Source organism: Carettochelys insculpta, chromosome 5 (assembly GCF_033958435.1).
Source record: "Carettochelys insculpta isolate YL-2023 chromosome 5, ASM3395843v1, whole genome shotgun sequence".
Lineage (NCBI taxonomy): Eukaryota > Metazoa > Chordata > Testudines > Carettochelyidae > Carettochelys > Carettochelys insculpta.
The window spans coordinates 36,730,843-36,757,443 of NC_134141.1; the positions used below are offsets into that span (position 1 = coordinate 36,730,843).

The 26,601-nt window shown below is 41.3% G+C and overlaps 1 protein-coding gene across 23 annotated transcripts in view; it reads left to right on the plus strand.

The window, feature by feature from the left end:
- Positions 1-26,601, plus strand: part of ADAMTSL1 (ADAMTS like 1) — a 627,217-nt gene that overhangs the window by 204,283 nt on the left and 396,333 nt on the right. Inside the window, exon 1 of one of the 23 annotated variants that reach the window (XM_074994943.1) lies at positions 1,323-1,411. The exons of the other annotated variants lie outside the window; for them this stretch is intronic. Within the exon in view, the coding sequence (XP_074851044.1) occupies positions 1,334-1,411 (78 nt within the window). The 5' untranslated portion in view covers positions 1,323-1,333. Of the gene's footprint in view, positions 1-1,322; positions 1,412-26,601 lie in introns of those variants that run through there. 23 annotated transcript variants of the gene reach the window in all.

Sequence of the window (26,601 nt, forward strand, 5' to 3'; positions counted from 1 at the left end):
TCTTGCTTGTCTTAACTTCTCAGCTGGATGTTGTCCAGATCCGTGGTTTTCAGCCTGTGTTCAGTGGACCTATGGAAAGATGCGCATTCTTGGCTATTATTGCACTGCCAGATTATTGGCTAGAATTTCATAATACAGTAAAAGCCATGTTTTCTAGCATTCAGATAACCAGCACACTCAACCAACTGGCATCGTCTTGGCTGCCGGCTGCCCAGCTGTGGTACAATGGAGTGGAGCTGGCTGCCAGGGGCTGGCTGCTGGCTGCCCAGCCGGGGCTGGCAGAGTAGGCCTGAGGCCCTCTGAACTTTCTGGAAAGTTTGACTATCCAGCAACCCCTTTTCCTCATGGTTACTGGGTAATTAAGCTTTTCCTGTATCTCCCATTTTACAGTATAGTAGTTTGGATCTACAGCTTTTAAAAATTCAGACACAGCTAAATAACACACAGTGCCATATTACAGTCTACAATACTGTGAAATGGCTGCCTAGTGACAGTTTTGCGATATAGTTTTAAATAGTTTAACAGGCATAAATATTAAGAGTTTAACTGGCTATAATTAGTGATGGGTTGCTTTAGCTCAGTTTTACCTCCCTTCACTTGTAAGCCTGTCTTCCCCCTCTCTCCTTCCTGCTTTCTTAAAGTGGAATCCATTTATGAATACATCTGGACTCTTGGAGCACTGAACTATATTTCTTTTGAATACAAACTGCAGTGAAGAAAAAAATCCTACAAATTGCTCAAAATCAGGAAAGTGAACAACTACATTTATTCAACCATCTGGCTTTCAGAAAATTACAATAGGAACAGTAAACAGTTGATGTGTTTTAAGTGTGGGTGCCTCTTCCATGTAAGGAAAGAGGAAAAGAGAATATGTACTTAAATGCTCCAGAGGCACACTTCTTTGTATGGTTTTTTGGAGACCTCCAGCACACCTGACTGCCTGCAATACAGCAGTCAGTCTGGACGTGAAAGCTGTTTGTCACAAAGAGAACAAAGATAGTTTTAGCTGGTACAGGATGAATCTCTGTTGTCCAGCACCCTCTGGACTTGATGGGTGCCAGATGAGAGAATTAGCCAGACCACATGAGGTAAATATTGCCTAGCAGCATTACCAACACTTCCACATCTTAATGGGCTCTTAGAAGACATTTAGGGGTAAATTACAGCTACGTAACAGCACAGACTACTGGGCATCAGGACTGGTGGCTGTAAACAAACTTTAAGGGATGATGGGACACTTGGCCACACCCATGATAAGTGGTCACCTGGCTAACTAAAATCATTCCAGATTATGGATGTTGCTGGATTAGAGGTTCGAGCAGTAGGAGCAGAAATGAATAGGAAAATGAAGGGGCCAGTGGAAAATGGGGCTGCTATACTTAATCCCAGGAGAGAGAACATAAACGCGGAGGTAAATCAGAGCTATACAAAGTGGGGGAAAAGGTCCTTTGGTTCAAATATGTTTGTGTCCAGATATTGCTGTGTACCATGGCTCATAGTAATGCTGTATGTATAATATTAAATTTGCTATGTGGTTTCTGACTGCTAGCTCTGCCTTGCTAATCTCAATCATGCACATGTTGTTGGGCAGAAAGCATAAGGCATTCCACCGAAGTATTCAACAATATAGTAAAATGAGCAGGAATCACATCTATTATAGGCATCTAACCTATTGAAAAACTATTTTAAAAAGTTAAATGGACCTAGAGCATTACACTCTGCATTAGCAACTCCCAAATACCAATTTGCGTGCGTGTGCATGAGAAATGTGTACTTACATGGCCTTCATCGCTATAGTATTTGAACTCGTCAATATCATTAATGTATTTAAGGTAATTCCCTTAACCCCTTTTTACAGATGGTAAGATGAGGCTGAAAGATTGATTAATTTGCCCAAGGGCCTCACAGGATGTTTGTGGTGGAGAAGGAAATGAATGTAGGTCACTTACTAGGCCAGTTGTCAGTTTAACCACTGATCCATCCTTTTTCAGCTGCAAATGGACTGCACCACCCAAAATATAGAGGTTTCATTGTCTGTGTTGTGGCTATGACATTCTTTGTGTTCTGGAGGTCATATTAAACTTAGTTACTGGTATCCACAGTTCCCCACGCATCTGGCCCTGCACTAACACTAATGCCTTCTGGTGTCTTGCATATGTAGACAGCTTTAAGTTATTGTTCTTCTTGATGCTATTTTGAGGGGAACAGGCCAAATAAAGGATTTCACTTTAACTTCATCTGTATTTTCTGTCTGGTGCCAAAATAAGAGGAAACTATATGTTTATATCATGCTTCACCCTTCTCCCCTGCCATCTTTCGGCATAGGATTACTACTTTTCTGTTCTAACTTGTTCTCTTACTCATGCATCTAGCAAAGAGGGTCTTTGCCCATGAAAGCTTATGCTTCAAAATATCTATTAGTCTTGAAGGTGCCATAGGACTTTTCATTGTTTTTGAAGGTGCAGGCTAACTGGGCTACCCCTCTGATCCCTTGGGGTGAAAATCACTCAGTGATAGGGGCCACCCTAAGGTCTCTGCCACATTTAGGTCTCATACAAGCTGTATGAGAGACTTTTTAGGTGCTGCACAGGCCATGTGTTAATATCCTGTTGTGACCCTAACAGCAGCCCCAGGCAAGAGGGCGAGGGGTTCAGTAACCTTACCAGTTCCGTGTGTCCCAAATCATTTGTCTCAAACTGTATTTAATGTGTGCCATATTAAGGTACCCTTGGAAAACTGATGTGTCATTGATTTGGTAATATTCTTGCATGGTCTGTCTATGGTAAATGTCCAAAGGATCATACACATACAAAGGAAACGTGGAACTAATATGTGTTTACCAGGCAAGTCTGGGAAGTGGGTGAGCAGGCTTCCTGGGCTCAGTGGATCTTCCCCATAGGCTTGCACCCCCCGCCCCACTTACTAGAATCCAATAGGACTGCTCCACTGAATATGGCAAGGTGGCCATTTGTAAAATCAGGGAGAAGGAGTCAGGCTGTCATCTTTTTGTAATTCATGTTGCAAACAGAAGAACAGACACTGCAGTTTAAATTTGTTCTGTCCCTAGCTGACATTTAAATGCTGTGCATAAATAAAGTTAGCCCAGCCTCTTTTTTCCCCAGTGTGCCATTGACTGATGTAGAACTGGGGAAAATATGGATTTTAAAAAAAAAAAAAAAATTTTGCTGCAATGTACAAATGTGACAGTGATTGTCTTGTGCATTCAGATTACATGTGCAGCAATAGTCTGCCTTTCATTAGCTAATGCTCCTTGCTGAACTGAGGGCAAAGATGAAATCCAGAAGTGTTCACTTTTAAAACATTTCTGGTATTGAGTCCAGTTAATTTTAATTGCAGTTTGTTATACAGTATTGCATCACAGCATAAGTCATGTAACATTAATTAAACATTGGTATCTACTGTAAATCCTAAAGGGAATTTAATGTCCGCATGTTTTTAGTTTTAACCCTGGAACTACTGTTTGCCTATTACATGCTGTATCTTTCTATATTTTAACAAAATTGGATTATGTGAGCCTGCTCAAATCTCAGGGCTGGGTTTTTGAATGACTGGCATATACCCACGGATAGACTAATTCTGTGTAGTTAGGGTAGGAAACATTTTATTCTTGGTGGTTTATAAAATTAGTCTTGGATATGAGTACTTTGACATGACATTTGTAGTAAATTTGCCTCCTGCAAGCCTCATCCACTTCTCTCTCCAAGAGAGTAAAGATGGGACTAGGAAAGCAAAGAGAGTTTATATATACAGGTTAGCTGATTGCTGGAGAACTGCCACATTGCCATCCCAAGCATTCAAAAACTAAGACTCAGATCGCAAAAATGCGTGAATTTAAAAACTGAGATTGTATCGTGACAGGTTAAGGCTGGCAGGGGGTGAGAACAAGAGAGAAAAGCAGGGCTGGCAAATAAACAGAGAGGGAACAGCTGGGGAGGAAGCTGCCCTGGGTCAACTGGGGCCCGCTGGCCCCACTTAAGACTGCCTTTAAAAACCCTTTGCCCAGTGGGAGAGGAGGGTGATAGAGGAGAGTATAGGAGATGAGAGGAAAGAAGCAAGGGGAGTTTTTGGAAACAGCAGTGGAGGGGAGGACTACTCAGCAGCAAAGGGCTAAGGCCCATATCCAGGTGGCTTAGAGATCCGGCAGGAGGCTGGAACAGACTGATCGCACAGGGGGAGTCGACCCAGGAAGAGGAACACACTGCTGCTGCTGCCACTACCTGGAGGAGGCACAGGGGGTTGGGGGGAATCCTCTGGGGAAGAGGTCCAGGGAGAAGGGCTTTTGTGTCCATGGTGAGAGGAACCCTTTCCCACCAGTAGCAGCCACACAGGGTCCCTGGGCTGGAGGCTGGAACAAGTGGGTGGGGCCTGGGTCGTCCAACCCCCCACCCCAGACCACCATCCCCCGATCTCAAGAAGTGCAACACGGTCCTGGCCCTGGGGCTAGTGGACTGAACAGAGGCCTGGAGCCCAGGAACGAGGTTAGCCATACCACAATATATTTGAGAGACTTGGTCTGCCTGATTGTTCAAGAATTCCACCTAAGTAGTAAGAACTAGGACCACCAAATATGGTATATAGCATCCTCTTATAACTTAAAGCAATGGTTGGGGCAGGTTGTGCCAGGAGAGCGGGATTGCTTCTCATAAAAAAAAAAAACATACAGAAAAGAGACCAAATCACCAGGCAGGTCAAAGTGGTTGACTCTAGGGGCACCCTCTGGCCCCCATTCCAGCCTGGGACTGCCTCCACCCCAAGCCTCCCACCTGCCAGATGACCAATCATATGTGGACATTGCTGGCTGTTCCCCTTCATTAGGCAGCAAGAGGAAAGTGCAGTTTGCTGCATTCCTTTGTCCATCTGGGGAGTGCAGCCATCTGGGGGACATGCACCCCTCCTCCAGCTCTGCCCTCTCGAGCTGCAGGGGCCATGGAGAGGCACTTCTCACCTGCCCCCTGTTGTGCTGAAAGTGGGGGCTGAGATTGCCCTTTTTCCTTAGAGCAGCCTGCCTGCTGAACCCCTCTTCCCTAGCCACACCCCAGAGCAATGATTGAAATGAAGCATGTAGATTTTCATTCTGTTTGCGAATAATAATAATAATAATAATAATTAATAATTAATAAAACTGGTGGAGGGATGATTTGCCTTCTTGATTTTGAGCCTTTAGGATGTGTTTAGGATATACGTTCAGGGTATTCTCTGAAACTGAGTGCTAGAAGTTTGCTTTTTTTAATACAGATAGATTGCTGCAGTCACTTGAGTGCTGTAGCAGAGGCTTGAAATAAACTCAAAATTTCATGACTTACACAGTAAAATCACAAGAGCTGGCAACACTGGAAATATAATCTCAATGGGTGAGCTTTTCAGTGCAAAACTGCTGTCTTAAGGGTTAATTAGGAGTAAATCCCAAATTATATTTGCTAGCTTGCTTTAAAGTGTTGTGTCAGAACTGATTTGCACTCACCTGCTTGTTCTGAGTAGTGTATTTTCCCCCAAATAAATTTTAAGTCCAGAAAAGACAATTCTAATCCTGGTGTTCCTCGACTAGGGTAGGGGTATGTGTACCCTTGGAGGTATGCAGAGGTATTTCGTTGGGGCAGGGGTGGGTACATCGACTAACCCAGATATTTGCCTAGTTTTACAACAGGCTACATAAATTACACCTGTTAGGTCAGTACAATTTAAAACTTTATTCAGACAATGAATGGTTTCTACTGCTTCATAGGATTTATGCTGAAATGTAAGTATAATATTTCCCATGCCTTTTTTTGTGCTGGTGCTTGCTGGTGTTGAGTACCAGCATCTTGGCAGCCCCAGACATGGGACTGGCTGAGGGAGGGATGGTGGGGAGCTGGCTGAGTATCAGCATCTCTTCTTTTACAAGAAAGGCAGTGAATATTTCTATTCCAATTCATTTATTTGATAAGATGGTAGAAAGTCAGCAAGTTTTCAGCAGTAGTTTTCTGTAACGTTTTTGTATGTTTTGTAAGTAGCTTTAAGTGAGGTGTAACTTGGTTGTATTCAAAACAAATCTGACTCCTGAAAAGGGTATGTAATCTGGAAAGGTTGAATGGCACTTGTTTAAAGACCTCAGATTTCGCTAGGGCCACATTTCTCAACTGGTGATATGCGTACCCTTAGGTGTACATGAGAGAAATGAGGGGGCGCTTTTTTTTGAAAAAGGGGTACTTTATTAAAAAAAAAAAATTGAGAAACATAGCTCTCGCCTGAGCTCTTTCAGTTATAACATTTCACCCAGCAATTCCTGTAATGGAAGGAATTCATTGTGTTTTCTTAAAAATGATCAGAGTAGGGTTCCACACTATCTACCCCACCTAACAATCTTTTTCTTTATTGGTTTCATTATACTAATGGGGAAAATTTACAGCCCACATCTGCCATAGAGGGTATAAATGCATCATAAAACCAGAAATGCCTGACAAATAATAAGTGATAAGTATAGTCCCTCCGCCATATGTATTTATTTGAATAGACACTTACAGATACATACAATGCATATTTATATAGTTATTTATGGTTAGCCATATTCTTAGTACTCTCTAGTTAAACATTTTTGACACCACTCTGCTCCTAATAACATTTGGCATAGCACTTCTGTATGTCTGTGGAAACACAAATATTTAGTATAGCATTTTTGTATGTTCATACAGAAGTAGAAGCCAGATGGGGCATTGTGTATCAATTAAAATGCTATAGGGAAGTGTAGTATTTCTTAAATGTGTTCTATTGCGAAAATGTCACACAGATTCCTTTCAAAGCAGTGTTAAGTACCAGTATATAAAGTATTTTGTATAGGATATCTGGGAAAAGTGTCTAGTAGGTCATATCTATGTACAAGTAAGATCCTGTTGGGTTCCTTCATTGTCTCTGTTCTCACTGGTGCACATGTAGGTTGGGTAGTTACCTTTAAATACTTCCCTTTTGATTCTCCTCTATATTAAATGTTGGGAGCTTTTGTTTCTTTCACTAGTGTATATGCCTTATGGAAGGAGCGCGATCCAGAGTTCTTTCTTAAATGTACTTCAGTTCTCAAGGAATAAAGGTTATGAGGAGAAATCCTGGTAATTGGGCATGGTAAGTCTTGGTACTTTAAGATACAAGTCCAGGGCATGGAGTTTGCTCTTGACTAATAGTGTTTAATGGATTGATCCTCCAAGAATGTATTTAATTCTTTTTTTAACCCAGTTATATTTTTGGCCTTCACAACTTTACCTGGCAATAAATTCTGAAGACTGTGCTTTGTGTGAAGAAACGTTTTCCTTATGTTTGATTTAGCCCACTACCTGTCAGTTTCATTGGGTTACTCTTGGTTCCTATACAACAGCAAAAGAGCATAACTCTTCTTCCTTCACTTTTCTCTACACTAGTCATGATTTTATAGACTTCTCATTCTCCCCCACCTCAGCTGGCTCTTTAACATATATAGTTGTAGCCTTTTTAATCTTTCCTCGTATGGAAGCTGTTCTATACCCCAAATTGGTTTTGTTGCCTGTTAAGCACTTTTTGCCATTCTAAGTGATCTTTTCTTGAGATGGGGCAACTGGGGGAACTGCATGCAGTATTGAAGTTGTGGTCATATCTTGAATTTATGTAGCAGCATTATAGTTTTTTTTTCTTATCTATACTTTTCCTAATGGTTTGATTCAGTTAGATGTTTTTATTGTGCTCAACATTGAACAGATATTTTCAGAGAACTATTCACAATAACTCCAAGACCTCTTTCCTGAGTTGTAACAGCTTATTGGAATTCCATCATTTTATGTACACAGAGACCGTGTCTACCCAGCCCCCTCCCTTCTGGAAGGGGCCTGATAATAAGCAAAGGGGAATATTCAAAGGTGGTGCAGATTTAAATAGCTTTCACCTCGTTTGCATATTCCTTCATGATTTCACTTCCAAAAGAATGCCTTGTGGAAGCTACAGAGATGTGTCAACAGGGCCCTTTTAGAAGGAACCCCCATTTCCAAAAGCCCCTTTATTCCTGAAACAGCAGGGGCTCTGCTGGAAGCCAAATCTCGTGGAAATATGCAAATGAGGTGTATTTAACTGTGCCTCATTTGAATATTCCCCTTTGCTCATTAACATGCCCCTTCTTAAAGGGAGGGGGCTGTGTAGACGCAGTCAGAGAGAGATGTGATTTTATTTTTCCAATGAACATTACTTTGCATATATTAATACTGAATTTAATCTGACATTTTATTTCTCAGTCATTTTGTAACTGTTTAAGGTCATCTTTGGACTTAACTATCATAAGTAATTGGACAGTGCCTGTGCATTTTACCACCTCACTTTTTACTCCCTTTTCCAGGTAGTTTTATAAACAAACAGCCTGAGTCCACTGTAGATACTTGAGGTGCTCCACTATTTGCTTGTTATGAAAATGAACAATTTATTCTTACTATTTATTTCCTCTCTCTCTTAAGCAATTTCTGCTCCATAAGATGACGCTCCCTCTCATTCCATTACTACTTTTCTGAAGATGCTATTTTGCATCCAGCAATCTATATTGCACTGTATCAGTGGCCTGCTTTGTCTCATCTGCTGATTTGTATGCTTTCTTCCAGTTCATTGATGAGTGTTAAATAGTGCAGAGCCAAGAACACATCCCTGTGGGAAACATACATGCTTGATGATGGTTCCTCACTTTTAGTTATATTTTGAGATCTGTTAGCCAGATTTTAATCCACTTGCTGTGTGCTATTTTCATTTCAAAGTCTAGTTTTTAATCAAAATGTCATATGTTACTAAGTCAAATGCCTCCGGAAGTCTAGATATATTATATCAGCACTGTTAGTTTTATCAAACATATAAACTTGAAAAAAATACTATATTAGTTTGACAGGATCTATTTTACATAATCCCTTCTTAAGTCATTAATTATATTGATCTCTTTTAATTTATTATCAATAGAGTCCCATATCAGCCACTGTATTGTCTTGCCCATGAATGATGAGACTGATAGGACTGCAATTATCCAGTCACCTTGTTTTACTCTTTTTTTTAAAAATGTTGGCACAACATCAGCTTTTAAAGAATTTGTTCTGTTCATATTCTTTGGTCTTTGATTCATGTCTTCTGAACATCTTGATTTTTGAACTCATCTCTTACACTTTTTTATTAGTTTTTAACACCCTCCTGGCAACTCTAGCCAGCCTGTTCCTGGGGAGGCTGGTTTCCCTTCTGCTGAGGCCATGCAAACAACACCTCTCCAGGGATAGATTTGAGATCAGAACCCAAGCTAAGCTGTATGGGCTACTTTGCTTTCACTGTACAGTTTGAACCTCTAGTCTGGCACTCTCTCATCTGGCAACATATATAATCTGGCATGATTTTAGTTGGCTGGATGACCACTTATGGGTGTGGCCAATTTTCCTGTGTTCCATAAAGTTTGTTTACAGCCACCAGTCCTGGATCTCTGTGTTCTGTGCTGTTTTTTAGCTGTAGTTTACCCCCTAAGTATTTTCTATGAGCCCAGTAAGCAGTGGAAGTTTTGGCAGTGTTGCTAAACAATGTCGACTTCCTGTGGTTCAGCAAATTGTCTCATTCAGTACTGGTCAGGTCACATGGATGCCAAAGTAGAGAGGTTCAACCTGTATTCTTTGTCTTGTCCATATCTTCTTCCCAGACTAATGCTGTACACGTTGTAACCTACACCACCGCTTCAGTCCTCCTTTGGAAGATTTTGCCAAAGAAACTGGTGTAATCCCATTTCTTAAAGATACTGTATGTATGTTTGTCCGATCAGATTCCATTGGATGCAAGGGACAGAATACTCTACTGACTTTGTCATTTATATGCCATCTTTCACTGAGTCATATTTGATTTCTCTGAGAAGACAATGTCAAAGAATTAAGGGCAAAAGCATTTGACACAAAATTGTCTGCAGCTGGTATAATTCAATTTCTGAGGGTTAGAAACAGCAGCAGATGACTGACAGGAAAGTTCTTGCAACTACTGTATGGAAATGTGTAATTCCTGTTAGTGACAGACCAGAGGTTATACAATTAATCCAGGCATGCAGCAACAACATGCAGGCTTCACCTTAATGTGATAATGTTGCATGCCAACAGAAATTTCATAAATGCAAGTATTTTTCCTCTTCTCCATTAGCTTCCCTCCACTTCCTTTCTCTTGGCAGGGCCGAGGTAAATGTTGAACAACTTCCAACATATTTTCCCCTCATCAGATCTGTCCTTATACTAGCCAGGAGTGAGATTTTGATTCTCTAATAACAAGCAGTTTTTTCTCATGACTTAAATGGTGCATGTGTGCGTGAGAAAAGGCTCAATGGCATTCCCCATCTATCAACAGTTTCCTTGATTTGTGGCTGCTTCACTGTTTTAAGCAGAGATGAAAGCAAGGGAAGTTTAAACATCAGGGGTGTCACAACAATGATATGCTACAATGGGGAATAATTCATATGGCATTGTGTCCTGCTGCGTTATTGGATTTTACCCCTCGTGCTTCAGGCTTTCATCTGGATACTCTCTTGATTTCAAAGCAAGAGTCCAAGCTTAGACTTTGTCTTAAGTTTCTGCATTTTGTTACTAAATTTCATATACCAATGACAGCAATATAAATTACTGTTACCACAAGAAGTGAGATTTGCACAGAGCACAATGATTTTTCTTCACCACTGTAAGAAACAGAGGATTGATTTACTCTGAGTTACGTAATGGTCCTGACTTTTATTCTCCTCCTCAACCCCCACTCTTGTTACTTTTGGTTTGAAAATCATTACATCTTGACGCTTGTCTGGAGAACTTCAGAGTCCCTAGGAAACTTAAGAAGACTTTGAAGTTGGACATCTCTGTAAGGGACTGAATGACTGCATTGCTTCAGTGTTCTCTTAGAGGAGATTAGTGTATTCCAGGGCCTGATCCTGCAAAGTCCTGCTGAGTGACTCTCTTTGAATTCTGAGAATTCCCTAAAATTCCCGTGGAAGGCAATGAGAGTTCAGGGCACTCACCACCTTGCAGGATTGGACTCTGAGATCCAAATCCTCAGTGCTTGTAAACCAACGCAATTCCATTAAGTTCAATGTCAGTTACACCCACTGTTGACTCTCTTCTGGTGACCTTAAATACTGGCTTAGCTTTTGTAGCCTCGTATTTTCATACCGAGTTTATAATTACTTGGACCAAACAATACCTAACCTCTTGATTTAAAAAAAAATAAGACTGAGTGGCTGCTGTGAATGCTCAAATGTATTTATTATCAATATGGACATTTGAATATGTTCCTGGGCGTTATGGGTTTGATCTTCCTCCCTTTGGGTCAATGGGCATTTGGTATTTGACCTCTCTGGGAATGAGACTGGGCCCATATTATGAAACACGGTGGAGCCTGTCTGTTTTCCGTAGTCACTTATAACTGGAGGTTTAATTTAGACTGATGAGGATCAAATCATAATCCTTTTGCTGCTCGATGCTCCAGAATTCTTGCTGCTGCTTGTCCTGGTACCTTTCATACATGGTATTGGAGTACATGGGTTTTTCATTAAGTAGCTTCACAAAATGACTGGATTAATAGTGTCTTAGTCTCCTTTACAGTCTGCACATGCAGAGCTTTTATCACCATTCTCCTATTAAACAGTTTCAAGATTGCGTCTTAAAGACATCCAGGAATTTGGTTGTAACAGGTTGGATCACAGAATCCCTTTGGGGTTGTCCCTCTGTGTGCTAATCAAGCCACTGCTGCCTACTTTTCTGCTCTGTGGGGCTCCCTACCACCTTGTCCTCCTGGACCAGAAGCTCTGGTCTCCCCCAGCCAAGGCACAGAGTTGGGGTTACTGCCCCCTGTGCAGAGCAAAACAGGCAATGAACCAGCTCAACTTCGGGAAGGCTCAGTGCCCAAGAAACCAACCCCCCAAAAGGGACCCAAAGCCCAAACAAATTCCTTTTATCCCCATGTGATACTTTTACATAGATAACTCGTAAATTTGCCCTCTTTATCAAAGAAAGAGAGGACTGCACAGTGGTTGCTCTCCTGTCCCCTAGTAATGATTATTTACACAGGGTTTAATAATAAAAAAATGTTTTTATTTAGTTCAAAAGGTAGGATTTAAGTGGTTGCAGTGAAAAGTGTCAGATCAAGTAAATTACTAAATTAAAATAAACAAAAAATACCAGCTAATCCTAATCCACTATGAAACTTTTTCCATACAATTTCTTACCGTAAATGGTTTATTTAAACATCTCCTTCATAAGCAGCCTCCTAGCATAGGCCTTGTGCTTCCCTCCTTCTCTCCTACTCCATTCAATCTCAGACATTTCCATTAGGCCTTTCAGCTGGTAATAAGGGGGGTCTTCTGGCAACTGCTCCTAAAGTTTGGTTTCTCCCTCCTTATGTCCCTTTTGCCCAAGGCAGGAATTCTTTATGCTCAGTTCAAACTTTTCTCACCTCAAGTACAAGAGCCAAAATACATTTTGGCATTGGGTGGGCTGGGCACATACCATTCTAGGACCAACCACAGTTTGGGTTTACAGGAAAAACAAGATTATTCACAGATCATTGACTGGATTACCAATATGTTAAGTTTCTGGAGCATCAGTAAAGGCCCTCATTAGCAAAATTTGAATTATAAACAGATCCACACTTCGTATTTCTAATTTCACATAAAAGATACATTCACAAAAAGAGGATGTACACATTCAGCAGACTGTAATGGTAAAATTGATATTACGTTAGGGATTTTATCTAAAGCATCTGAGTTATTCATGTTCATATTCATAAGCCAATTTTCCTAAAGCAAGAGTGTGTGACAGTGGTTGTATTCACTTGTTTTGAATCTCCACCATTTAGATGGCTACTAGATGCCTCAGCAGCATAAATTAGGGAAATCATACAATTGTGACATTAAAGCAGTAGCTAGGGAAAGCTGTTGGTCTACTAAGCTATCAGCTGTTGTGACCTAGTGGTCAGAGCAGAACCAGAGGACAGACCCATAGCTGTGGTCTGGAGTGAAGCCAAAGATTGGAATCATCAGCCAAAAGAGACCAAAGGGCTGTGGTCATGAAACAAGCCAATGGTCAGTGCCAAGAATTAGGAATCAGTAATTCAGAAGCAGGCAGGGACTAGTGCTGGAGTGGAGCAGGCAAGGGTTGGACAGAAAGCGGTTCTGATATAATTGCAGGCTTACACAGTCACTTACTGCAAGTCTGTTGGGTGCAGCTGAGCTCATTGAGGTTCTTGGTATCCAAGCCCAGAGGCAGCGGAATTCCTGACACAGGACTGTTCACATTCAAAATGGATTCACAAAGCAAAATGGAGTTTATATAAGCATATGTGGAAACTATGGACATACACCCTAATCCATCCCAACATTCTGTTAGCTGCATTGGTTGTTACTTATTGGAGCAAGCAAATAACAACTGAAAAAGTACATGTATTCTAATTGGTTTGGATGCAAATGTAGGGGTCCTGTTATAAGGCTTATGGTGACAGAGTTTATAACTGATGCTTTTAAGGAATGAGAGAAATTGGCTTAATATGACCGAATATATACTTTTTTTTCTGTCCAGTCTCTCTTATTTGGTAGCATTTCTTTTAATTAATGCTCACATTTTCAATTATGATTTTAACCATTTTCCTCCAAGAACATAGTGTCAATGGAACAAATTCCAATTGCAACTCTCTACATTTTGTTGCTATAGTGTTATACCACATGATGCAATACTCAGAAGAGCATTTAGCCAGGCTGATTTTGTTCGCGTGTTTAATTACAGTAGAAACGTCCTCATTTGTACAGTCCGGTGGAAAGTCTGTTCTCCCACCTCAGAAGCCTTTTAAGTTATTTACAGCCACCAGTCCTGGCTCTAACATAACACTATCATACATGACATATGATTTAGATTGTAAGAAGGAAATAGTGACTAGAATAGTGAAAGCAAGAGTGAGTTTGAAGGTGATGGGTAAGATCTGGAAAAGCAAAGTGATTAGCTTAGAATGAAGCTGGGCGTCTTGAAGAAGGTTGCATTCAGCAGCATGTTGTATGGATGTGAGACGTGGGTGATAATGAAAGGTTCGAAGAGAAGGATATTGATGTTTTGAGAGGAGTAGTTATAGGAAGATCCTGAGAATAGGATAAATGCAGAAGGACACCAGTGAAGAATTATATAGGAAGATACAGCTAAAAGAGAACCTACTGCAGGAGGTTATACAATGGAAGCACCATATCTGGCAAATGAATGACAAGTGAAAAGTCAAGACCCTGGTATTCGGCACAATAGGACAGTCAGATCCCTCAGAGAATGGGTAGATGATATAGTAGGTTGGTGCGAAGCTAGTCTACAGAAATTAAGCTACTCCACGCTGGACAGGGAAAGATGGAAGGAAATGGTGAGGGAGGCATCAGACACCAATGGGTGCTGAGCCCCTTGGTGTTGAGGATGAGGAGTCCTGACTCTCACTGGTTTGTGCTGTTATTTATCTCTAACTTTCTTGTCGATGTCTTTTAAGAACCTACTAAGCAGTAGAAGTGTTGAACATGCTTCTAGGTAGAATTGACCTCTTGTGGTCCAGCAAATTCTCTTTTTCAGCATTGATAAGGTCCCGAGGTTGTCACACTAGAGAGGTTCAACCTGTACTTGGATTGTGCACCTAAATACCTATGAAATTGTAAATGAAATATTTAAAGCAAATTTTAAACTTAAGTCCCATAGACATAATAGACAACTGTTTTGTCAGTAAATCACAAAGGCACACACCTTTTACATTTTTAATTCTTTTAATTACCACTTAACCTCTCTTTCACGGGTTCTGTGTTATGTTAATAAGTCTGACAAGCTGGAAAGTTTTTCACTTTTAAGCAACAGAGGTACTTTCAGGGGAAGAGTCATGGGACTGCAAGCTGCTGTATGAGCTTTTTGGCACAATCAGAGTAAGGCTAGGAAAAGGGGAGAGGTTGTGTGCTAAGACCCAGTGGAGGCTTTGCCTCTTATACATGATGCCTGTGCTGGCAGGGCTGCGGGGGTGGGGTGGGAGGCATTTGCACCCTTAATGCCCACATATGGGCCTGTACATTCTCTTTGAAGTTGGCTAAAAGCCTTTAAGAACAGGGAGACTGATTTTTGCACAACAGTCAGGGTTTGGTTCTCTGGAAAAGCATTTACACAAAGTCCTCTAATGAACTTGTGGCCTGTGCGTCAGCAAAGAGTTAAGCTAAAGGACAGAAAAGTGAAGTGGTACAGTAGTTTTCCATAATCCCCTCTCTCTACCAGTCACATAATAACAGCAGGCTCAGGCTGGTTGAATTTATGCTACTGTAGCTCAGTGATAATTAAACCAATAATTATAATTTCATTATTAAACTAATTTGGAGGGATTCTGATTTCTTGTATCTTGATTGATTGCATCCTAATCAAGTGGGAAAGATTGCATTCCTTATTAAAGTTAATTACACAACTGATACCAAGCCCACCAATGGGGGTGGACAAAGGAGGCAGTTGCCCTGGGCCCTTTAAATTGCCTGTGAAGCCCTGGAAGTCATGCTCCAGGTGGCAGTGAGGGCCGTCTGGGGAGGATGAATGTGTCACAGACCAGTTGGTGCTGAAGTATGGCTGTCCTAGCCCTGCCCTTTTGCACCAGACACTGCCCCTTCTGGAAGAATGGAGCCAGCCCTTTTCATGTTGTCCAGGAGCCAAGCAAGTCTGTCGGCACCCCTGACATAAAGGAATGCCTGTACTCTCATTTTTGTCTGCTATGATGGAAAACTAATTAAAGAAATTTATTGCACTATTCCTATTTTTATTCATTCAAGAGGATTTGTCTGGTTTAGGACATCTACTGTAGTTTGCACTCTAGAAAGTATCAGAGCTGATGCTTTATCAAATTAATGTTGTATTGCATTTGAATTGTGTGGGGCAATGGAAGATTATGATTGATATTTAATTGAAAAATGGAGGCTTCATTGTGCCAGGCACTCTCCAAACTCTCCAAACCCAGAGGATCACTTAAACTTTTTTCTGTTTAAATTGCTGTGGGACTTAATGGTGTTATTTCACTATCAGCTTTTTGTCTTTTCTCATAATACAGTGAAGGCACTTGCAGCAGCTGTGACTGAACAGGATTGGAAAAAAAACGAACATCTGTCACAAACCTGTTAATGAATAATTTGTTGCCCAAGTAGTATGAAAACATTGGTTGAGTATTTTTGGCTCTTAAGCTCTCCCCCACAACCTAATCAGGCTGCTGAGCCTGTTGATGTTTGCTCATAGTTATGACTCAGAAAATGTCTGTTGTGATCAGTGTTTCATTAGGGTTGCCAATTTTCTAACTGTACAAAACCGAAGACCGTTGCCCTGTCCCCATCCTGCCCCTTCTGAGATTATAATCCTACTCACTCCATTCCATTCCATTCCTCCTCCCTCCCTGTATTACTCAGTCTCTCCCACTCTCAAACTATTATCTACACTAGACAGAGAAATTCGACTGCAGAGACACAGTTCTAGCTACGGCAATCACTTAGCTAAAATCAATGATTTTTGTGCATCCTACCAGAAATGCAAAATCGAAACCCAGAATATTTACCATGAGTGGGTCGATCTTCCAAGGTAGTGTAGACATAGCCTCAATCACTTTCACTGGGCAGGGTCAGAGAGCTGAGGAGAGGTCAGGGATAAGGGGTTTAAGGTTCAGGAATGGGGCTCAGGGCTAGGACACTGGTGTTTGGATGTGGGAGGAGTTTTGGGGTGAAAGATCCAGCCAGTTGACGCTTGTCTGGTGGCTCCTGGCTTTGAATGGCTCCCAGAAGCAGCCAACATGTGCCAGCAGACCCTAGGCAGAGGAACCAGGATCTCTGCCCTTGCAGCTGCCATTGACTGTGGTCCTCAGCCAGCGGGACCTATGGAGCTGGTGCTCAGGGGAGAGGGTGGTGACAGCACATAGCACCTTAACCATTCTGCACCACCAGCTTGACTCTTAGCAGCCCAGCCAGCACTGCTAACCAGAGCTGCCCTGGTCCCTTTTCGTCTGGGTGCTCTGGTTGAAAACTAGATGCCTGGAAACCCTAGTTTCAGTGCTACCCATTATTATCAAGTGTTCCTAAGTAGCACAGGGTTCTGGAGCTTTAGAATGTTCAATGAGGCCTATGTTTTACCATTGAACCCAATATTAGAATTTTTGTCTTTATGATTTTATTTGGAGGAGTGTTACTAGTACTTTTATTTTGCTTTATTCTGTCCTTTCGCCAAGATACAAGGAGTTAGCATGTGAATAAAATAAGATCTGGAGATTTGAATAAAGCTTGTCGCTCTTATCCCGAACAGCAATTCTTATTTGTTTTGAGATTGTATTAAGATTATATAGTCTATTTCTTTTCTTTCTTCTGCCCTCCTCACTCTGGTCCTGGCCTTCATCCAGAGCTTCAAAATACATAATATAAACATGTTTTGAGTAGAGTATTAATTATGGTTCTATTCAATGGAAATGTCACCATGGAGCCACCTGGTGAATTTTTCGTGCAATACCACTTAGCGTACAGAATGTTTACAAATGGTATGTGAAATAGTGAACAGATACACCATTTATTCATTCATATAAAACACTGGAGTTTTTAAAAGCAACATTGGACCTTCTGCATTTTAATTTGTGGAAGTTAGTGCCAATGTGTGGTCCGGTTATAAAAGAGAAGAAAACTTGAAGATGTGCACCTATTAAGAGGTATGTTTTTTATACAGTCTGAACAGAGTTTCTTTACTATCCTTTATTTGACTATGACCTTCATTACTTTATTTTAATATTATGATTGTGGCCAGAGGGTCTGAGTTTGATGTACTGTAAGAAACTCCTGAACACAAGGACTTTATGGTTCAAAAGCAAAATATCTCCAGTATTTTTAAAAAGTTGGTCCTCTTAGTGGTGTAACACAGATTTCTCAACTTGCACTGTTGTTAGTTATTCCTAGAGCAGCAGACTCCAATCTGTGGCTCTGGAGCCACATGCAGCTCTTAAAGGACTTATTTGTGGCTCCCTACACTATAATTGCAAAAAACAAAATCAAAACCCCCCTCATGATTATTTAGAATATTTCAGTGAACATCTACAAGCCCAGCAATGAACAAGTCATATCTAAATGACAAACAATGTCATCTCGAAACGCTCAATAACTCCTCCTTTAATATGTGCGTGTGTGTGCTGTTCTTAAAACAGGGGTTACAAAAAATTTGACATTTTTTTTTAAGGGCCATCATATATTGCAGCTCTTGAATTATTTAGGTTTTTAAAGTCATTTTGGAAAAAAAATGGCTCTTCTTGCTCTTTTGGTTGCTGACACCTAACCCAGAGGATTAGGGCCCAGTTGTAGTAGCTGCTGTGTATACGGAGTTGTAGTCTCTGCTCCTAAACAGCTAAGACAAAATGCCACAGGGTGTTGGTTTGAAAAAATCAAACAAAACAAACCAACAAAAGAATAGGGGAAGGAAGAGAGAGGTGACAGTGACAGGAACAGATTTCCACACTGACTAGTGTAATTTTCTGGTTTGAGTCTTTTATAAAAGATACCAGGATAAGAATGTCTGTTACCAACTGTCCACTTACCCATCCTTACCAGGGAGCAATTTACCATACATGTCACAGGAGGAGTTGGTCTTGAGGTGGGATTTGAAGAAGGGTGGAGCAGCTGTTTGAGGAGAGCGAAGAGCCACTCTGCTAGTGTGGGATACATAAGCAGCTTTGCTGATCACTTGGAGCACCTTCAGGTGACCACAGTTGTAGAACCCCTTTCCATGTACTATAAACATACTATTTCTCTAACTCTAGAGCACAAAGTCAGGCTAAAACAGTTGGGAAGAGTTTTAGACAGAAAGTCCCCAATGAAGTCAAGAGAGGAAAATGCATACAGCAAGGTCGTGACATTATTCAGTTATTCCCGAGTGGTAGCCACTTCCCTGGGACCCCAGGGCTGGGAGTGCTGGTGGTCACTGTTGGTCTCCGCCTCCCTCCGCTGCTGCTGGATTGCAGTTGGAGTATGCCTCAGGAATGTGCAATATATGGATTTCAGTGGAGGGGAGGGTACCTAATTTTCATGCTATTATGGTCTGATGTCAGAGGGATGCCTTGACCATGTTATCTCACTTTCTTGCTCACATAACATCATGGATGGAGAGGGTTGTTGCTACCTTTCTCTCCGCTTACATGTTCTCCTTCTGAGACTGCTTTTATTTTTCATTTTTGACCAAAGTTGAAAGACATACATTATAATATCTTCTTCATTAAGTCACCTCTGCAGTTACCTTTGAGCCTGATGTTTGAAGAAGGGCATATGATCAGCTCAACATTGTTCTTCAAAGCTGACAAAAGCATCGATGATGATTGAATCTGCTCCTTCAAGAGGAGGTCAGCATGCCTTTATCTCTGGGACTTCTCGACTTTGAGGAAAGTATTTCTCTGACAATCCAGTCACTTCTTCCAAACTTTTGAGCTTTTCACCTGAGCTAGACACCATCTCTTACTCAGCAGCGCACACACGCATTCTTGATGTCCTTCTGGTCAAGAATAATCTCAAAATAGACTTTTTTTTTAAATTGACCAGCGGTTTTGGCTGCCTCTGTTTTTGAGTAACCCCATCTTAGATACTTTAAAGGGGCCTGGTTTTCCAATGAAGGGTTCTCAGGGACTTAGGCAGGTACCTAGCTGTGCACTTAAATCCAAAATTTAGATCCTCAAAACTCCTGCTGCTAAATTTCAGAAGTGCCTGAAAGCTGCGGGTGCCTACATTTCTCCTAGTGGACATGTGTACAGCTGCCTGAGCCTTGGCATCACCAAACAGCTCAGCATTTAACTCCCCTCTAAGCTGCAGTGAGATTTACTAGCGAGGGTCTCATCACTGGTGTCTAATTTGGTAAAAGAGGTGGTCAGAAGCCACATTAGAGCATGTCTACTGCATTGGTTTCCACACAAAACCCTAGTGAAGGCTACTACTTCTCCTCAGTAGCCCAATGGAAGAGGGGAATTTGCAGCACTGAACTCCAGGTAAGAGAGCATCTTTCTCTGGCCCAGTCTTGGATTTCTAACTCCCTTTGAAGGGTGGGACTTACTTTGTACTGGCTGCTTTAGGTAGCTCCAAACTCAGTGCTGGCTTCTGTGAATCATTTTATGTGCCAAACTCACCCAATAAATTTTATAGGGAGCTTAGGCATATAACGTGGAGTTCTGACTTCCACTCGACAATCGGGTATCTAAAGATAGAGGTGCTGCAATACTCCACTTAAGTCCCTCTTCTGGGAATGGGAGTTGGTCTCCCGAATCACTAGCACTACTGAAAATTTCCTTGGCTAGTAAATATCAGGATGTTTTTCGAAAAGCTTGTTTGGGATTTCCCACCATTCCTGCTTTCAACTCTCCATGTCATTTAAAAGCTCATGAATGAATATAATGGACAGCAGTTTGCAAGCTAGAGAAGTGGCTATGCCAGTGTAGTAGTGAAGGCCAGTAAGATTTACATGGCATATGCTTTTTGAAGTAAGTTTACTTTTTTTGATAAGTGGCAGTTATCAGCCCTAGAGGATGACATACTGTATTGATTCATGGAACAGAGGCAACATGAACGGCAGCTGTCCAAGCTTCCTCACACCACCCTACTGATAGATTCAGTCCTAACCTGGAGAGGCTACCTTGACCTACTTGGTTCTTGATGACAGTGCCACACATGGGAGGTTGCACCAGTTGTGTTCATGATTTCTCTTATAACACAATAATACATGTTCTATCTATACAGCATTTTTCATCTGTAGCTCTCATTAACCATATACGATTATCAATGTTATAAAGAGAGAAACTGAGGCACAAAGAGGTGACTCAGCTTGTCCACTGGACAGGACTGCTTTCTTCGTTTTGGGAAGATACATGCTAACACTGCTATCTCTCTGAGACTGCTTACCCACAGAGAGTCAGTGGTGGAGCAAATGATGGAAGCCACGTTTGCTGCCTCCTTATACTGTGGTCAAAGGTGATGAAGACTTCTCCCACCAAACACAGGATTGAACCACCAACTTGTTTGATGCAAGGCACTAGAAACTACTTAGAGATGGGGTTAATAAGTTTTGTTCGCTGCCTGTGTGGGACAGATTTGAGCTGGTGAGCTGTCAGCGAAAGGCTCAGTATCCTATTACAAATTGCCCCAAAGCGTCAGCTTACATTACTGGCTGGAGTGTTGCTGCAGGATAGATTTCCCCCCTCCTTCCTTTTTATAGAAACAAATTGGATATTTGATGGTTACACTTCCCATTGATCTCTGTGCCAGCTCACCTCTGATCCCAAGAAATGCCATGTCTTTCCTGTTAGATCCAATCCTTTTACAGGAACTCCTGACATCAGAGAGGCCATGCCCCCGGTAGGCATTACAACTCCGTACTTATGGCACTGTGGCTACGATGGTGTAGCCATGTAGTATAGATGCTTCCCAAATTGATGGGTGGCTTTTTTTCCATCGAAGTAAGTAATCTGCTCTCTGAGTGGTGGTCCATTGGATCAGTGGAAAAATTCTTCCATTGAGCTAGCTGCATCTACACCATGATGGAAATCTACATAGCCACATCTCCCAATCAGGCCCCTCCATGCAGTAGCTGTGTTAACCTAATTTTTAAGTTTAGACCAGACAACAGAAAGAGGACAGTTTTAAAAATAAGAGATCAATGCTGAGCTACTGAAATGAATGCCCACATTTCTGCAGTCTGTTGAGAGCAAAATCAAATACCTTAAGTTCTGTGTTGGTGTCCTTTTGCCAGCTCCCTATTAAATTCTTGCATTGGTTTATTTCACCTTTGATCAAATATATATATAACAAAGGAAGTTGTTCATTGTTCAGCAACGTCAAAAAGAGTTCCACTTGATTCCTGCCACCCCCACTCCTCTGGGATTATTCTATCCTGACATCAGGCCTATTTTACAAATTATGTGATAGTGTTGAAAGCAAAATACAAAAACATATGTCCAGATGGAAATTTGCAGCGGGTAGCAGTCCAGCACAAAACACACAACTCATGACCCAGTATCCTCTAGTGGGATTAGAGGTCAAAGTACCTTCTATCAGTCAAACTACAAAGCAAATGCCATACAGAGCAATGCTGGTTGGGTTAGAAACGACGCATTGGGCATCCAAGTGCTATGCCACATGGCAGCCTTAGAGCCTTCTCCTAACTGAAGCTTTACGTTGACCAAAATAATTTCAGTGTTGTGTCTGACAAAATCCGAATGTGTCTGGAGAATGCAAAGCCTTGGCAGAAAATGTGTATGTGGCAGGGGGAGGTACAGGGTAGAACACATACAAAGTTGGTGTAAACCCCTATTTGTACAACACAGTGCTTGAAAGTGAGAACAGGGCTTACAGTTGAACAAATCAAGTAAAGTAACCTTCCTTGTGAACATTCTGGGACTGAAGAGTATTTTTTTTGCTTTGGTTGTGTGACACCCCAGGCTTTGGCCAGCCAGATGTGTCTGTCATGTAGCAGAGCATGTAAGGTAAATGCTTCTAAATGACATGGGGCACTCAAGACAACAGCAGACAGAGGGTTGCCCTTCCAACAATGGGAAACTGGAACAGCAGGATTACCAGAGACACATGGGACAAAGTTGAACAACTGTGTTTGTTCATGTTCCTATACTGAACAAATAAATCTGCACAAAGAAGGCTGGGCATTGCCAGGAGCCTTTGTTAAGCTAAGGAGAAACCCTGCTGTGTCACATGTGGTAGAAAAGACTTGCAACTCAATTGGCTCCTGATAACAAGGGAGAGGGAGGTGAGTCATTGGTGCCCATCGAAGGGGGTTGGAGGAGAGGTGCACGATGCTGCAGAGCAACCTTTGACCAAGAGGAAATGGGTGGTGCCCTGCTCCATTAGTCATGAAAGCATTTCATGGGAAACAAGCTTTGAGACCGTGTGAAGTTTTTTATTGTACAGAAAGATTGAGGTAGATTTGTTCCAATGTAGTGAAACACTCAGTAGGTTGAAATAACATCAAGCCATGGATGTACAATAATCAAATGCAGAAAAAATAGGACTGGAATTTGCCTGTGCTGTGAGAGATGATGTTGCTTCAGACCTGTCAGCATCAGTGCCTTGAAGTGCAAATCTAATGAGCGATGTGTAAAAAGAAGGGACTTAAGAATAAATGTTTTTAAAAAAGCAAAGAAAAGAAGCATTAACATAAGAATATGCTTCCAAACAGCATAGATGAGGAAATTTTGGCTGTCCTCTTACCCAGCACCTTCTTAGCTGTGGGCACTGCAGCTCTTATTGTCCTCCATTAGAGGGTCCTATAGCACTAGTTTATGTTGCATACAGTGCTGGTAAAATGTCAAAATGGCCATAAAAATACATGTTGAATATCTAGTGTGCTGATGAAAATGTACTGTATGCAATCTATTTGCAAAAGTGAAGAAACACACAGGCTTTAAAAAGCTGTTCAGTGGGAAGGACTGCATGTATAATGCCTAAATTCAAAGCAAACACGCCCAACCATAGATGGAGAATTTCTTCCCTCTGTTTAATGTAAATGTTTATCATTCTGAGATATTTGTGACCAGTTATTTCAGCATGTGATGCACTCCTGGTACATATTTGCATAAATAAGTAGCGGCTAGTGCTAAGTCCCAGATTTAGGTTCAAAATAATCATGCATGCTACACCTGTATTTTATGCTCCCTTCTTTGAGTCTTGTCATTGTAGTTTCAGCATTTATTTCATGCTGGAGAATACATTTCAGCTCTTTCCTCAGTGTCTAACACCACTTCAGATTTTGGGATCCAAGTATTCCATAGAATCCTGCTGTTATCTCATTTTATATTACTACTATTTGATCTCCCTGGAAATGCTAAAATGGTGTTATAAATGTTATATGTTGATGGTCAATCTGTATATATTTGCTCAAGCAAAACTATTGAGTTCAATGGTAGTTTGCCTATCTGAGGACAGTAGTAATGGTATATACAGAATATACATGCATGTTGGTTAGAAATTTTTTTTTCTGATTTGGTGTTTGCTATTTATTGGTTCCATTCTTGTAGTAGGTTGGTTTTAAGAAATCAGTATTTGGCAGGCTGAGAAGTAGTGTTATGTTTAGCTTTTTTAGACAGCTCTGATTTTTGTGAATCAGTAAAATTATGGGCTAGATGATAGAATTTCAGTGGAAAACTGTTCTTTGTATTTTAAGCTTGTGCTCTAACTCAGATATTGATTCTACATATAATAAACATAACATGATCTATTTAGTAATAGGAAAAAAAGCATCTCTTGACTCTATATGAAATGAGACAGATATAAATCTTGTGAAAAAGTTTTTTTGCTTGTTTTATCTCTTTTGCAGTTTATAAATCTTTATCAGGGCCTGTGTGAATATCACTGTAATCCAACAAAAATGGTCATAGTCGGATGAGTAATGTTAATTTCACATTGTTCTTAGGGATATATTTTTTTTTTTACTATTTGTTCCAGGTTGGATAAGTATGTATGCATATCAAAACAAAAAGCAGTCAAGTAGCACTTTAAAGACTAGCAAAATAGTTTATTAGGTGAGCTTTCATGGGACAGACCCACTTCTTCAGACCATAGCCAGACCAGAACAGACTCAATATTTAAGACACAGAGAACCAAAAACAGTAAGCAAGGGGGACAGATCAGAAAAAGATAATCAAGGTGAGCAAATCAGAGAGTGGAGGCGTGGGGGGGAAGATCAAGAATTAGATTGCGCCAAGTATGCAGATGAGCCGCTATAGTGACTCAAAGTTCCCATCACAATTTGAACCATGTGTTAATGTGCTGAATTTGAATATAAAAGTCAGCTCGTCCACTTCTCTCTCTATAATGGTGCGATAATTTCTCTTCAGTAACACACATACCTTGAGGTCATTGACAGAATGCCCCATTCCATTAAAATGTTGACTAACTGGTTTGTGAATCTGGAGTGTTTTGATGTCTGTTTTGTCTGACCCTTTGTCTAAGGGAGTTAGAAGTGTGTCCAATATACAAAGCATCTGGTCATTGTTGGCACGTGATGGCATATATGATGTTAGTAGAGGAGCATGAGAAAGCGCCCGTGATTCTGTGAGTATCCTGGTTAGGTCCAGTGATGGTGTTTCCAGAGAAGATATGTGACAAAGCTGGCAGTGGGCTTTGTTGCAGGGAAAGGTTCCAGGACTGGTGTTCCTGGGATATAGACTGTAGCTGTTAGTAAGGATCCTCATGAGGTTGGGAGGTTGTCTGTAGGAGAGAACAGGCATGTCACCCAGGGCCTTCTGGAGTGTAGCATCCTGATTAAGAAGAGGTTGTAGGTCTTTAATAATTCGTTGTAGTGGTCTGAGTTGGGGGCAGTAGGTGATGACCAGTGGTGTTCTGTTCTTGGCTTTTTTGGCCGATCTTGGAGTAGCTGGTCTCTGGGTATGCATCTGGCCCTGTCGATTTGTTTTTTTACTTCTCCTGGTGGGTAATTCAGGTTTATGAATATTTGGTAAAGTTCTTGTAGTTTTTGGTCTCTGTCAGTTGGATCAGAGCAAATGCGATTGTACCTAAGAGCTTGCCGTAAACAATGGATCTAGTCACGTGTGCAGGATGGAAAATAGAAGGGTGTAGATAAGTATAGCGATCAGTAGGGTTTCGGTACAGTGTGGTACTGATCAGGCCATCATCGATTAGTACTGTAGTGTCCAGGAAATGTATCTCTTGCATGTTGTAATCGAGGCATAAGTTGATGGTGGGGTGTAGATTGTTAAAGTCTCTGTGGAATTCTTCTAGAGCCTCTGTACCATGGGTCCAAATCATAAAGATGTCATCAATGTATCTTAAGTAGAGGAGTGGTAATAGGGGACGAGAGCTGAGGAATCGTTGTTCCAGGTCAGCCATAAATATATTAGTATATTGTGGGGCCATGCGGGTGCCCATAGCAGTTCCACTAATCTGGAGGTATAAATTGTCCCCAAAACGGAAATGATTGTGTGTGAGAACAAAGTTACAGAAGTCAGACACCAGATTGGCTGTGGTGGCATCAGGGATGGTGTTCCTGATTGCTTGTAATCCGTCTTTATGTGGAATATTAGTGTACAGAGCCTCTACATCCATTGGGGCAAGGATGGCGTTATCAGGAACTTTTCTGATGTCTTGTAATTTCCTCAGGAAGTCAGTGGTATCTCAGATATAGCTGGGAGCGTTGGTGGCATAGGGTTTGAGGAGGGAGTCCACGTAACTGGATAGTCCGGTGGTAAGGGTGCCAATACCTGAAATGATAGGGCGTCCAGGGTTTCCAGGTTTGTGGAATTTGGGAAGCAAATAGAATAATCCAGGCTGCGGCTCAGATGGTGTGTCTGAGTTAATGAGGTCCTGAGTAGCAGCAGGGAGTTCCTTCAGTAGTTGTTGGAATTCCAAAGGAAATTACGAAGTGGGATCAGCGGAGAGAGGTCTGTAAAATGTGGTGTTGGAGAGTTGTCTGGCTGCCTCCTGTTCATAGTCTGACTTATTCAGGATGACAACAGCACCCCCTTTGTCAGCTGGTTTGATTATGATGTCTTGGTTATTTTTGAGACTCTGGACAGCATAGCGTTCAGCATAGTTGAGATTGTGTCTCATTTGGCATT